Below are 14,669 nucleotides of genomic sequence, written 5' to 3' on the forward strand. Positions count from 1 at the left end.
TGATAAAGCTTTCTAAACTAGTGCCCTGGTTTGCAAGTAAAACTGTGTTCAGTAGGGTGGGGGGAGGGACAAGGCACGTGATGAGCCCTTAAGAGGCCTGTGCAATTTAAATGCATCTTTCTGGATGAAAGCTCCAAAATAATAAGATAAATACAATCATGCAAACAAAGTTTGAATTATTACGCTCAAAAGGAAGTCAGCAAGAGCAAACTCTTCTCTCTGACGAAAGTCAGTAGGACAATGAAAGGCTTTCCAGCTGCAGTCCCTCTGTCCCAGTAGAAATCAAGGCCAAAATCCAATCTGTAAACTCTCCCTCTTGCTTCGGTGGAGAGCTGGACCTATTCTCACAGCATCTGCCTCCTCTGCAGCCTTAGCAGGGTGGAGATGTGCTGCAGAAGCCAAGTTTTGGATCCATGTCCGCTGTGGTCAGGAGTAGGTAGTGTGCTGTAGCTAAATGGTGAACACATGTTTTTCTTAGGAAACAGGGAGTTTGTGGATAAAGATGGCTTCATTTGCTTTTTTTTTTCTCAGACTTTCCCAACTTTCTCATGCAGTGCTGACAAACGTGTTGTTTGGCAGTGCAGTCTGTACAGAAATAGCTCCGCTTCCACACGTTTCTACAACATAATGCTCAAAGTGGCTTCTTTTCTTTTTTCTGGTCATTTTAAGTGAAGAAACAATGAAGTTTCTGTGTAAAAGTCTCAACTGTGAAATGATGAACTTCACAGCCCAGTAACACGAGGTTTTGCTTGTAAATCCAAATGCTGTAGTTTTGTCCAGTTTAATAATGTTCACTTAAGCAAGATGCTGTTTTCCTTTTGAACACTGTTTTACATCTGTTTATATTTCCAAGGTTTAATTTCTTTGCCTTCTCCACGCAGATGGGGAGAAGGCTGATATTTCTGTGAATATGTATGAAGATATCAATATTATCACTGGTGCACTTAAACTGTACTTCAGGGATTTGCCAATTCCACTCATCACATATGATGCCTACCCAAAGTTTATTGAGTCCGCAAGTATGTATAATGCATTCTCCTCCTTTTCTTCTCCTTTCTGTGCATGACTTGCCCATTGATTTAATGGCTGTCCCTGTGAAACTTCCTCTGCATGCCCTATTTAGGAAGGATTGCAGGAGTACGTGTGTGCTGCACATTACAACACAATCATGTGGTTTTACATGATCGTGGGCATATTTGTCTTCCCCTTTGTTACCAGCTATGCTTCCTTTCCCTTAAGCATCATGGATTCCATCACTTTGCATGTGCTATGTGAGTTCCTAGTACTTGAAGGGGATATTTAAAGTCTTCTTTTATCTTGCTAGAAAGAGTAATTTATGAAAGTGCTTAAAAATAAGAAGCCATTTGTTTCTACAGGCTGATAAGTGCTCACCATAAGGCCACCATCAAGGCTAGTCTCGCAGGTGATGAGTCTGCAAGCAGGGTGCTAAGCCCAGCCGGAGCATCACTGCGGTGCATCCCAGCTGTGTGAGCCATCTCTGGCACTTAGCAGGCCCACCTGGGGAGGCGTGAGATTGCTGTGGGAAGAAGGGAAGGGCCGGATGCTGGGCTTGCCACCACCCTGGAGAAGACTCTTTCCAAGCGGAATGGAGGCAGCCAGAGAAGCTGATGGAAAAGTTCCCAGTAGCTTCTGCTGTTCCAGGGCTGCACCTGTGGATTATTTGTGAAAAACTAGTCCAGTCAGCAAGGTCTGCAAGGGGAATTCTTTTTAGTAGGCTACATGGAATCCTTTAGTGGAGCACAATTTGGGGGTAGCTTTCTTTGTCCAAAACAATCAGATCCTGACTGTGCTTTGAGCTTTGGATGAGCAAATCTTCCACGCTGAAGGTTAGATAGGTCCTGTAAATGAATAGGCCAAGAGAGCTGTGAGGTCCTGTTCTGCTGCAGGCCACCATTCATGTCCTGCTGTGCCTGAGTTCTGGCCGTGCATGTGGTGACCGTGAACATCTGTGTTTCAGAAACCACCGATCCAGATGAACAGCTGGAAATTCTCCACGAGGCGCTGAAACTGCTGCCGCCTGCACACTGTGAAACACTGAGGTATCTCATGGCACATTTGAAGAGGTAGGTAGACTGTCTGCAAAGCAGAGTCCACATCAGGACATGTAGGAAAGCCTGGGCAAAGCACACCAAGAAGTTGCTCCTTGAGGCTGGCTGTGGTGGAGAGTATTCACTGCTGTGCAGTCTATCCCCCAAGCACTGTTTTTTACCCCCACTTAAAGCAGTTGCAAATTATTTTGAAGGATGTAAGTCAAAAAAAGGCTGCTGTTTTGAAGCAGGAAAGTCACCTGCCTGATAATTCTGTGCAATTTTTAAAGTTGCAGTGAATATTTATGGTTGGAAAAAAAGCCTTTAGTATCTCTGGAAGTAGTAAGTTACTGCCAGGGCAAGAAACTGATACACTTCAGTGCTTATGGATTGGAGTCTTTTTCTGCAAAGTCTCATCTATCCTGATCATCCCTGACATGCTAAAAAGGGGGCACGTACAGGGCTTGAGCTGACACCCATTAGGCACAGAGTTATTTGGCCTGGTGAGGTCTGCCAGCATGGACCTCATACCAGGTGCTGCCTGCTCAAAACTATGGAAACATCAATTCTGTGTGAGGTTCCTCCACAGCCCTCAGGTGGAATCTGGTCAGTAAGCTTCAGAATTGCCTGAGAGAGACTGACAGTGCAATACAACAGCACAGGTCCTGTTTGTGTCTGGAAAGTAGGGGAAAAAAATGAATGTGGCATTTTGGTTTCTCTAATAACATGAACTTTGTCAATGTGTAAGAATTACTCCCTTTCTTAAGGAAAAATACAACTTGATTTTAAGCTCTTTTGTTTTCAGTTTATAGTTCTTGCACAAGTAGGAGTACATTGACTCTGCAGAGGGCCTCAGGCAGGATGCAGCTACAGGGCTTCTGCATGACTTGTCCATTTATTCATTTATTCCAGTGACATTTCAAGTGAAAGCTTTAGAACAGAGGCATGAACCAAGATCCAAGAAGCCATTCCTGGTGCTTTTTAAGGCTATGTGGTAATTATTTGCACCATGGGTGAAAATCCCTGTCCTTTCTTACAGAGTAACGCTCCATGAAAAGGAAAACCTCATGAGTGCAGAGAACCTGGGCATCGTGTTCGGACCAACCCTTATGAGAGCGCCAGAACTGGATGCGATGGCCGCATTGAACGACATCCGTTATCAGAGACTTGTGGTGGAGATGCTTATAAAAAATGAAGACATTTTATTTTGAATATTTTGGGGGTTTTGTAATAAAATTAAAAAAGAAAAATAGGAAGCAACGGCGTTCTATGGATGAAGGAATATTTTAAAGTAATTTAATGGCTCTTGTCGCTCAATTCCATATTTGCTAGAGCTTTCGATGTATTCAGGTTAAAAATGAAGGAACTCCTTGTCATTTCTGTAGTGCCATTCAGCTGATGTTGAAAAAGGTGAACACATACTTTCCAGTACTTGTAATCCTGGCTGTTTATCATGTGAAAATAAAACACGAGAAGCCTACAGCTATTGCATGATCTGCTCCCTGTTCTCCCTGCTCTGGTGAGAATCATTCCATGAAGAAAACAACGGACCTGGTGCGGCATCTTTGTTCTGGATAGTTTGTGGTTGTAATTCAGCATGTTTCTCAGTGTAAACCTGTTGTGGATTTGCTTTTATGTTCTATGTAATTGGTTTCCAATACTAAAAAGAAAGGCCGACTTACGTGAAATGGAGCCTCTGGCAGTTTATTGGCATTTCATATCGTTCTCTGCCACTGTTTTGGCTGATTTCTTCTTGGGTTTCTTTCAGGTTTTTTCATCATATAGTAATTTGTTTTGAACAGAAACAAAGCGTGTACTTTTTTAAGTAATTCTCCATGATGTTTATGGTGGTTGCAGCGAAATCTGCAATGCTGAACAGTGTTCCTTTATTATTATTGCTCTTTCAATTGTAATTTTGTATTTTTATCCGGCATGCATATATTAATTTATTAAATTTTGCCTTTAGAACTCTAACGCCAAGTTATTTCTCTTTACTTACCTCTGCTACCTGCTCCAAAGGAGAGCAGCCAGGTGAGGCTACTTAGGACTTCAACCAGCTGCTCTCTTCTATGAGCAGTCAGCTGCCTCCCTGCATCACACACTTACCTCTGTGCCCAGGCAGAAAGGGAAGGGAGAGCAGGAAGCAGCTCTCCTGGAAAGAAGAAGGTAAAGCTGGTCCGCACACAGGTAAGTGCATTGGGAGTGTTGGTGGAGAGCTTTGACAAAGGCTCCTACAGAGTTTCCTGTTGCTGTTGAGTTAACCTGAGGGTTCCCACTGCTGCAGGACATGCCTATGGCTGATGGGCATTCTGCGGTGTTTGTGTTATAGCTACAATTACATTGTAACATGGGGGGAAAAAAAAAACATTAAGCAAACCTAGCAATCCTGGATTGCTTTTTTAGTCGTGCGAAATTACTGCTTAGCAACTGCAGCTCAGACCTGGAAAGCTTATGTAACGTATGAACATGGAGGTTTAGGAAATGCGTTGTGGGTAGAAATGATTGCTGAGCAAGCCATGTGGGGAAAGAGCTCCTCATACTCTGGCCTGTGCTGAAAGCAGGGATGTGCCAGCAGCAGCTACTGCAGGGACATCAGGCTCCTGGCTGCTCCAGCTGAGGCCAGGAGTGCTGGTACCTGCTGCAGAGCTCTGGTGCTGACGGCATCCCTGTGCTGGCCTGGCCTGCTTCCTTCATGCCACCTTCTGTGCTTCAGTTTGACAGCAAGATCCACGAGCTGCTGTAATTCCTATCACCGGTTCTGTGGTCAGAGGGCTGTTTGTTCTTATTGGAGCTGTCGCAAGCGTGATGTCAATAAGCTGCTCAAGGAGTTTAAGAGCTTTTGGTTGGTATCCTTTCCTATTCGTCCTGTAGGCATTGTGTCTCAAGGATGCACGCAGCTCCTTGTATTGCCCGGGTCTGTATTGCTCCGCCTCGGTGGATTGTGGAAAATGATTCTGGGGCTTCTGGGACCCTTTGATTAATGTATTTCCTGAGGCAATTAGGCATTACTTGGGAAAAAAAAAAAAAAGAAAAGAGCTTGGCAGGCAGCCAGGATTCATTTCCAAGCTCTGTGTTGTCTGTGATGTTTTTCTCCTTACTATGAATTTTACAATTAGATCGTAGAGCTGTTGCCTCTTTTTCCATGCTTTACTGCTAACTGTGTCAGTAAGGCAAACAGGATTGCCTGAACTATTAACACGATGCATTCTTTTTGGGTGAATATTCATTTGGTGGCGTACTGCAAGGCCTGCCCAGGGCTTAGTGCAGCCATGGGCCTGTAGGGTGCTGGGGCCTCATGTTCCCCTTCTGGCAGGAGGAAACCCCCCCACACTGCCTCTCATTCCATCTGCAGTGCTGGCGGTGGGTCTGGTCTTGCTCCTAAGCTGTCACGTTGGTTTGCTAATAGTGTTAATTAAGAACAAAGCTGTTCTGCTGTGACACCTGCACCTGAGTCTCCTTCAGTCCTGAGCAACTCCAACAGCCAGCCTTGTCCTGGTGGTTTGCTGGAAGGGCAGCAGGGCCCTGCAGGGTGCTCCCCTGTCTTGGTGAAGGCAGTGTGGGCTGGCAGGCTCCGTAGGTGCTGCAGGCATTGCCCAGGCTCTGTTCAGGTAGGTGTGAGCACGGGCTGAGGCCTTTAAAACACAGTGCTCCATGACACCTCTGCGTGGATGTGACTGTGGTCTGCCAGGGAGATGAACTTCATAATGAGGCTATAACCCATGTTCCCAAGTGCCACATCACAGCCTGTGCAACCCAGGCACTCCATTCCACCTGAATGGGCTGCTAGGCCACAGAGCTGCACTGGCTGCAGCTGTATTCCAGCACCATGCTGTTGTTATTTTAATGCTTCAGTTGTGGCTTTGAGAGTGTTTCCTCAGGTGAGGGCATGGTGTCTGTTTTTCTGCTTCCTCGGTTACAAGCGTGAGCTTGAGGGCTCGCTGTTGGCCAGTGCAGCAGACAAACATGGCAGAGAGCTTCCAGCCTGCAAGGGGGCAAAATCAACCTGAAGCGTGGCAGGTGAGAGGTGCACAACAGGGACCGCAGAAGTCAGTATTTTCCATTAATTACCAAGAAAACACGGTGCTGCACTGGCAGAGCTTGCAAGGTGAATGATAGAAGTGCACTTTCTGGCACACATTCAGCAGCTGCTGGGGCACACCGACAGGGCAGCAGGGCTGTGGGACTGAGCTGAGCTCACCGGGGCCTCTGGGCAGTCAGCAGTGCTTCCCGAGGTGAGATGGATGCTTTGCAGGCACTGCTGTGTGTGCCCTGCCACTCTGTAGTTTCAGAGCTAGAAGAAAAATAAACTCACCTCTGCGTGTTTGCTCAGTTACTGCTGGCCGTGAAAGACTCAGTGCCATGCTAGGTGCTGCAGGGCTCCCATGGGGTCTTGGAGGCATTTGCAAGTGGCAGATCTTATCCTGGCTGTGTGGAGAGTGTTTGTGGGCCACGCCAGCTGTGACAGTGTGCAAAGGCTGTGCCAGTGGCCTCCTCGTGGGCCAGCAGTCCAGTGCCCTAACAGAGCTGAGGGAACGTGGCTATTCCTTCTGGACTGGGCAGGTGAATGTAAGCATTGAAACACACAGCCCACCCCTCAAGCTCCCCTTTCTCCCAGCTGTGTGGTGGGGTGACCCCAAAACATCTGAAGGAGAGCTCTGAAGTCCAGCACACAGCCAAAACACAGCGCCCCTTACAGGAGCTGGGCAAGCAGCTTGTTTTGTGAAGAGCTGAAAGTAACGGTCTGCACTGCAGTTAGTCCAGCAGAGAGCCGAACCATTCCTTAAAATAGCATATTTAAACCTGGAAGTGTGAACACCTGGAGATGTCCCTCAGGGTAAGTGCTGCCTGCGGTCCCACTTGGGATAACTGCTGTATGATGTGGGATGAGGGTAAGGTGACACAAGAAGCCAGGCCACTGGTGCTGATGGCGTTATAGGAGGTGAGTGGTATTCATCGGATTAACCTCAGCCTCACATCCCCCGTGCAGCCTGCAGGGCTGTGGCAGGGTGCCCGTGGGCTGGCGCATTGCTGGCGGTGCTGCCATGCCTGCAGCAGCTGCACGCTGCCCTCTGCAATGGGATCGGGGACAATGGGAGCCGCCGGCTGAACAGCAATGGGGGAGGTTTGATGTGAGGGTAAATGTAAGTGTGGAGGCTGCGTGTTGGGTTAGCGGGAGAGAGTGTGCGAGGGGGAGGGAGTTAGGAGCAATATACGCATAAAAAGATAAAATTAAGGCATCCATCACGGAGCAGCTGGCAGGCAGCGCAGAGGACAGCCCTGAGAAATACAAATACAGCTGGTGTCACCCAGAGGCGAAGCTGGGAAAGCTTTATGTGGGAATGCTTTCTGGAAAGGGATGCACAGGGCACTGTGTGTGGTGGGTATGGCCAGGCAGCAGCCCATCTCCAGAGAAGGTACGAGGGAAGCACAGAAGGATGGGCCATACAGTGCTCCCCAGGACATGATCCCAGCCCCCATAACTTGTGCTTTGGTCTCAGGGTTGTGTAGCCTTGTTTCCAGCTTGGGATGTCTGTTGTCTGGGGCTTTTTTTAACCACAACTCACAGTGCCACTCAGAAAAAAAACAGCCTTTGGTGAGCATTAGGAGCCATCTGAGCGGTGCAATGCATTGTGCTCCCATTCCACAGCCCTCAGCTGTCATGCTTGGAACAGGTGGTGTAAGTCAATCCCTGGGCAGTAGCGCTTCCCGCCCCCCCAGGCCGACCTTAAAGGCGCTGTGTGTGCCCCGGCTCCGTAGTACTGAGAGGAGCTGGCTCAGGTGATGGAGCTCTGCCGTGTGCTGCTCCTGATCGTCTCCGCAGGTAAATGGTGCGCTTCAGCAACCGCCTGGGGCACGCTGGGTCCTCCCTGTGGGTGTGGGAGTATGGCTTTGCATGTGTGTTAGTATGAAGGTGTGATCTGGGTGCATTTGGTTGCTCACAGTTGGGCTGACCCTGTGCTATGAGCATGAGACACGTCTGGTGGACGACCTGTTCCGGGACTACAACAAGGTGGTGCGCCCTGTGGAGAATCACCGCGATGTCGTTGTCGTCACTGTGGGGCTGCAGCTCATTCAGCTCATCAATGTGGTAGGCAGTGGGCAGGCAGAAACACCACTTCGTGTGCCATCACCGAATGGCTTCGCTCTCCTCCTTTAATCCCAATGCTTGATACTCGTGTCTCCTTTCTCTTTTTTTTCCTTTCAAGGATGAAGTAAATCAGATTGTAACAACCAACGTACGCCTGAAGCAGGTAACCCTAAATAATGCTAACCATTCCTTCCCACTCAAATAAATAGACCAGAGACAGCCAGGTGTGTGCTGCTTTTGGTGCACCCTGGATCAATGTGTTGGCTTTTAGGGTATTTCTTTGTTCTGCGGCCTCAAGGACAGAAAAGCACTTTGCAGCTGATTGTTCCTTCTCTGATAGCATTTGAAACAGCAGGATTTTGATATACTGACTTTGGACTGAGTGTCTTAAACTGATATTTAATTTTGTGTAAAAACAAAAATGAGCTAGAGGGCCAAATAGGATGTGTTGATATTTCCCTGCTCAAAGCAAGGAGGCAAGTGTATCTAGGAAGTGTCAAGTAGCACTGGAAGAGGTTTTATCCAGCTACAATCCTCCCTTTGCAGCAATGGACAGACATCAACCTGAAGTGGAACCCAGATGACTACGGTGGCGTGAAACAAATCCGCATCCCATCAGATGACATCTGGCGCCCGGATCTTGTCCTGTATAACAAGTAAGCAGCAGAGATCAGAGCTGGTGGGACCAGAGCCTGGGCAGAGGCTGCTTTGCCTGCTCAGCCTGGCTGCCCTGAGGCCACTGGGCAGCTGCAGCCATCCTTCTTCCTTCCACAGTGCAGACGGTGATTTTGCCATTGTTAAATACACCAAGGTCCTTCTGGAACACACAGGAAAGATCACCTGGACACCTCCTGCTATCTTCAAAAGTTACTGTGAAATTATAGTCACGTACTTCCCATTCGATCAGCAGAACTGTAGCATGAAGCTGGGAACGTGGACATATGATGGTACAATGGTGGTTATCAACCCGGTAAGCAATGGTTTGGTAACTGGGAAAAGCAGCAGAGACTTGGGTATGTGTTCAGGGACTCCTCTGGTTTAAAAGAGAATATAACCTTGGTTGGACTGAAAAAGAAGGCACTACCAGTATAATATAAAAGCCCATTTGTAGATGTCTTACTAAATTGCCCAGTTTGACATGTGAAATTCCTCATATGCTCCTGCTTCCCCAAACCTTCTGCCTGCTTACCCTCTTTACAGCCTCATGCCACTGTTCCTGAGAGACCACATCATGTGAGTTTGTTTAGAATGACTTGTATTAATAATATGTTGGTCTGTGGTGTTGTGGGTTTATTTGCTGTCAGGAGAGCGATCGCCCTGACCTGAGTAACTTCATGGAGAGCGGTGAGTGGGTGATGAAGGACTACCGTGGCTGGAAGCACTGGGTTTACTATGCCTGCTGCCCTGACACCCCCTACCTGGACATCACGTACCACTTCCTCATGCAGCGCCTGCCACTCTACTTCATTGTCAACGTCATCATCCCCTGCCTGCTCTTCTCCTTTCTGACCGGGTTTGTTTTTTATCTACCCACAGACTCAGGTATGTGAGTTTAGTCATTCTCCTGCCAGAGAAATTGCTCTTCTAACAAGTTCTGGAGAAATCCTGAGCGCTTGAAGTTGGTGGCAGACTTGGAGGGTGGCCTGCTTCATCTCTGCTGAGCAACTCTGTTGCAGAAAGCTGGTGCTCCCTGCGACCATTTCCCATGCTTTATTCATTTTACATGGCATCAGCTTTTCAGCCTGCTTAAATGTGTTGAGACCCATCTGTGGAAGTCCTCTGATGCACAGCTTTTTGGTGGAGAGCTTTAAATGAAGTAGAAGCAGATAGAAAAAGACTGTGCGAGTCAAGCCTTGTGGTTCAGTTCTGACATCCTACCTAGTGAAAGCTGATCCCTGGTGCCAGATGCACTTTTTGTCAGCTCATGCTGTACTGCAGCAACCAGCCCTGAGAGCCTACAGAGCCATTAACCAGGTGCTTGCACCTCATCAATCAAATCCCACAGTCCATGGGGTGCTCTTGGCAAAGAAGCTTTCTGCACATGCCACCTGTACCTCAGTCCAGTCATACCTGGTGATTTCCACCCCGGTGCTGGTGTTGGTGCTTTGTGAAGGGCTCCTGTCTGGCCAGGTTCAGTACTGTTTAGGTAGCTAAAGAGACAGTAGCACTCCGGATTCATGAAAAAGTATATGTGTGAATAGCCATCGTCCACATGCAGGTTTCTCAATCTGACTAAGTGCTGGATGATATCAACATACCCAGTGGTACTGTCTTCTGTCTTCTTTTTGCACTGCAGGTGAGAAGATGACCCTCAGCATCTCTGTCTTGCTGTCACTGACTGTGTTCCTGCTGGTCATTGTGGAGCTGATTCCCTCCACCTCCAGCGCGGTGCCTTTGATAGGCAAATACATGTTGTTTACCATGGTGTTTGTCATTGCTTCCATCATCATCACGGTCATCGTCATCAACACCCACCACCGCTCCCCCAGCACTCACACCATGCCACCCTGGGTCAGGAAGGTGAGCTCCAGGGCTTTGTGTGTGTCCTCTTTTCCACAGAGTAGCGTGTGTTTTGTTGGCTGATTTTCTCCTAAAATTCAGCAAGAATTGAGGAATCATAGAATTCTGTCATAGAATGGCTTAGGTTGGATGGGACTTTAAAGATCACTGAGCTCCAATCCCCTGCCATGGTCAGGGCTGCCACTCACCAGATCAGGCTGCCCAGGGCCCCATCCAACCTGGCCTTGAACACACCAGGGATTGGGACATCCACAGCCTGGCTGCTCCTTTATGTGATAAAACTGCCCACTGGGTTGAGCCCTGCTGGGAATAGGTGGCAAAGCAGGGACAGCTGATGGTACAGAGAGAGGAAAGCAGGTCGTTTGGGCTAAAGTGATATTACTGGTCTAATTATCTCTATGGCTGCAGAACACTTCTGCCTGCCAGTGGACAGGCCCTTCAGGTCAAGCAAATTGCATTGTAATAGCAAAGTAAAGCACAGGCAGCCAGAAGACACCCTCAGAGTGCATTCCCCAAACCAGGCCCCTAGGGTGTGTGTCTCAAGGTGGATGGGATCAGTCACCTGGCAGCAATGTGAGCCTGAGCAATGGTGGCACAGCCCTCATTTGTATGTATAGGATACACGGATGTGCAAAGCTGCTTTTGGAGAGCACACGGCAGGCCAAGGGGGTGACCCTGCCTGCCCCAGGACACGAGGCAGACAAGAAGCACGGTGTGAATGCGGCATGTGGCGTGACGTACCCCAAAGCGGAATTTCTAGCCGGTCCAGGGGAGGAAGTTGACTGCGACTGGCGCAGCTCCCCTCTGTTTATTGCAGAGCTGCATCTGCACAGCAGCCCCTCCAAACAGGAGCATTTCTCTTCTGCCTCTTTTTTTTCCCCCCAGATCTTTATTGACACAATCCCAAACATCATGTTCTTCTCTACAATGAAACGACCATCCAGGGATAAACCAGACAAGAAAATGTTTGCAGAAGATATTGATATTTCAGAAATTTCCGGGAAGCAAGGCCCTGTGCCTGTCAATTTCTACTCCCCGCTTACCAAAAATCCAGATGTGAAAAACGCTATAGAGGGAATCAAATACATTGCGGAAACGATGAAGTCAGACCAAGAATCCAGTAATGTAAGGCATTCTTTGTGCATGATTCATTTCTTGCCTTCGTACTGCTACATCCTTTTACTTATTTTTTTCTTCAGTGACCCAGGCCTCACAAAAACACTCCAAACCCTGTTTTGGCTTTAGCTGGGGGGCAGTCTCCTACCTGTAGTGTGGTTATTAAGGAGTAGCAGATAATTGTCACAGGTGGTAAATGAATTTCTCTTTTGAAGAAGAGAGAAAAATGGCAGTGTTAAGGTTTTCTAAACAGGGTGTGTGAAGCCACAGAGATGGTGCATGAGTGGCAAAGCAGTTCCCAGAACTGTAAACAATTCCATCACACATTCCTCCTATCCCTTGCTTGGGCACCTTCCTACAGGGATAAATGGCCTTCCTTGCTTTTGAAAAGCCAGAAGGTAGCACAGCTGCAGAATTCAGTACTTGTTTTATTTGAGAAACCTGAAGTGTGACTTGCAGATGATAATCCCAGTTTTGATAAGGATTTGTGTCAATCCATGTATGCTACAAGCAGCCCCTGCAAGTGAGACACATCACGAGCTGCTGTGATTACTGGTTTTTTCCACATTTCAAGCCAAAGGAAGGATAAATGCGTGCAGAGTCACAGATGGCAGTTTTCCACAGGAAAACCTAGCTCTGCCTCCTCCGAGCTCGTTCAGTGCAATTAACCCCCTCTTTCATTTCAATTTTTGCAGCTCACACAGCTTTTAAATGGATAATTCAGGATCAGTCCTTCACTCTTCTTATTGCTGTTTAGCAGTGGATGCCCAATGGTGACAGCCTGCGGTTGGGGAGGGGTCTCTGTGGAACAATAATCTGGCCTCTCCTTCACCCAGGCAGAATTTACACCACGGTGTTTGTTCCTGTGGCCACGTTCCAGCAGCGTGTGAAATGGCTCCGGTTGGAGTCTCATGTTCCCTGTGGCTCCTCTGCAGATCAAATGCTACCTTCAGCAGGGCTGGCATGGTTTCAGTGCCTCTGGGCTCTGCTTCCTTCTGCGCATACAAGGAGGGTCTTCAGCTACTGGCAAGTGCTCCCTTCGGAAGTGGAGCCAGCTGTTTGTGTCATCTAGACTCCACTGATATCACTTCCAGAGAATTTCAAAAGCTGCATTCCCAAAATATACCAAAGGCCATGGCTTCTGCAGGCTGTCACGTCACTGCCTTTGCTTACAAGCCATCTCAAAGCAGTCCTGATTAGTGGTGTTCTCTAGATGGATTTCAGCAGCTTCTTCCACTTGTGGTGCACCTAAGGCAAAAGGAAGGGGAGATTAGGGATGGAACATGTTGTCCATAGGGCAGTTACAGGGTGGAAATGCGCTCAGGCTCAGTTGTACCCATTGCAAACTCAGCTCTGCAGAAATCTTACTGTCTCCTTTCTTTCTTCTTCAGGCGGCTGATGAGTGGAAGTTTGTTGCGATGGTGCTCGATCATCTTCTCCTTGTAATATTTATGCTAGTCTGTATTATTGGAACACTAGCTGTATTTGCTGGTCGGCTTATTGAATTAAATCAGCAAGGGTGAACATCAAATGGAAACTATTCACTGCCTGGGCTGGGACTGGAAAGCATCTTAACTGTTAAAACCTGGCCAGCCATGGAAGTTCCCCTGGGACTGAGCAGGGATACTAAGGTGTGCTTAGCACTTCAGAGCTTCTGCTTGGTGCCATTTCACTGCTAAAATGACATGGTTGCTCTACTGCTAGGCTGAATGGCTGTCAGCCAGATTTGGGTCCATTTTACCATTTATTGGAAATGTTAACATGTCACTAAGACTGTCTGACTTTGTTATCCACAAATATGATTCTAGTGACATCAATAGCAGCAACAGTATCTGAGCTGTAAATCTGTATTCAACTTCAGAGCAGCTTTCAAGCTGGTTTCAATATCTGCTCTGTGGTTTTTGTATTGGCAGCGCCACAAATGCCTTTTCTTGTAACACTGGCTGTAACCAGCAGAAATTTCTCAAGCTCCTTGGTTAGAGCACCTGATTTCTGCATACAACTCAGAAGTGACTGACTCGTGTGTGACTCTACCTGCAGAACTCTTGGTCCAGCAAAGAGGGGACTTTCCTCATTGTTAAATGGATCCACTGTCGTTTCTCGCTATGCTGGCCCAAAGTAAAGGACATGCTGAAGATTTTTCACCCTTCTTTATCCCCCAGCTCTGCTCTGTGGCCACACAACTAACGTGCAGACGGAGAGCAAGCATACCTCGGTGCTCCTTTCACACTTAGTGATGAGTAATGCGAGGGCAGCTTTTCCTTTGGGGGTGCTCGGTACGATCGATCGGATCAGCACCTCCTGCCCTGCTGGAATGCATCGCGAGCAGCAGGATGGCACAGAGCAGCAACGACCATTCCGATGGCAGCGTGCATGACGAAAGGATCGGACCTCCCCCTTCGCATCGGCCTATTCAACAGAGCTTCCTTCAAACGTTGAGCAGCAGCTCACTCTAGTGACAAAAGCGGGTAGTTGCTTTCGTCCGAGAACAACTGATCCCGCAATGGTGGTTGGATATTTTTCAGTACATATTCAACCCAAGGAACAAGCCTGTGTTTGTTTCAGTAGTATAGTGTGGAAGTTCGAGTAGTTCTGCCTGTTATTCTCAGAAGCAGATAAGCAAAAGTGAAGCAAATGATAGAAATCCCCCATGTTTCCAAGCCAGCTGCCCAAACCAGCAGGACCACTTTGCTAACATCAGTAAAAACAGTTGCTGTGAGTTCAATAAAATAACGTGTTTAATGTCTGTGTTCTACAAGAATGTGACGTGTCTGCAGAGGACAGGGTATGTGAAGCGCTCTGTGGGGGAAATCAGGCGGTTGTGTAATACTTCTGTTCGTGAATAGGGCTGCTTGGGAATGTTTTGATGAGCTGCAGCCCTCACCAAAACACTTTGT

The 14,669-nt window shown here is 47.8% G+C and overlaps 2 protein-coding genes across 3 annotated transcripts in view; both read left to right on the plus strand.

The window, feature by feature from the left end:
- CHN1 (chimerin 1) overlaps positions 1-4,022 on the plus strand; it is a 73,786-nt gene extending 69,764 nt beyond the window's left edge. For both annotated transcript variants that reach the window (XM_015868432.1, XM_015868434.1), the window contains 3 exons: positions 882-1,019; positions 1,979-2,084; positions 3,088-4,022. In XM_015868432.1, the coding sequence (XP_015723918.1) occupies positions 882-1,019; positions 1,979-2,084; positions 3,088-3,259 (416 nt within the window). In that variant the 3' untranslated portion in view covers positions 3,260-4,022. The remainder of the gene's footprint in view (positions 1-881; positions 1,020-1,978; positions 2,085-3,087) is intronic.
- A 3,252-nt stretch (positions 4,023-7,274) lies between these two features.
- CHRNA1 (cholinergic receptor nicotinic alpha 1 subunit) lies at positions 7,275-14,518 on the plus strand. The gene is made up of 9 exons (XM_015868425.2): positions 7,275-7,869; positions 7,991-8,136; positions 8,255-8,299; positions 8,683-8,792; positions 8,911-9,106; positions 9,441-9,678; positions 10,433-10,656; positions 11,542-11,781; positions 13,164-14,518. Exons 1-9 carry the CDS (start codon positions 7,830-7,832, stop codon positions 13,293-13,295), a joined length of 1,371 nt encoding a protein of 456 aa, XP_015723911.1. The 5' UTR covers positions 7,275-7,829; the 3' UTR covers positions 13,296-14,518.
- Positions 14,519-14,669: the final 151 nt, after the last annotated feature.

Source organism: Coturnix japonica, chromosome 7 (genome assembly GCF_001577835.2).
Source record: "Coturnix japonica isolate 7356 chromosome 7, Coturnix japonica 2.1, whole genome shotgun sequence".
Classification (NCBI taxonomy): Eukaryota; Metazoa; Chordata; class Aves; order Galliformes; family Phasianidae; genus Coturnix; species Coturnix japonica.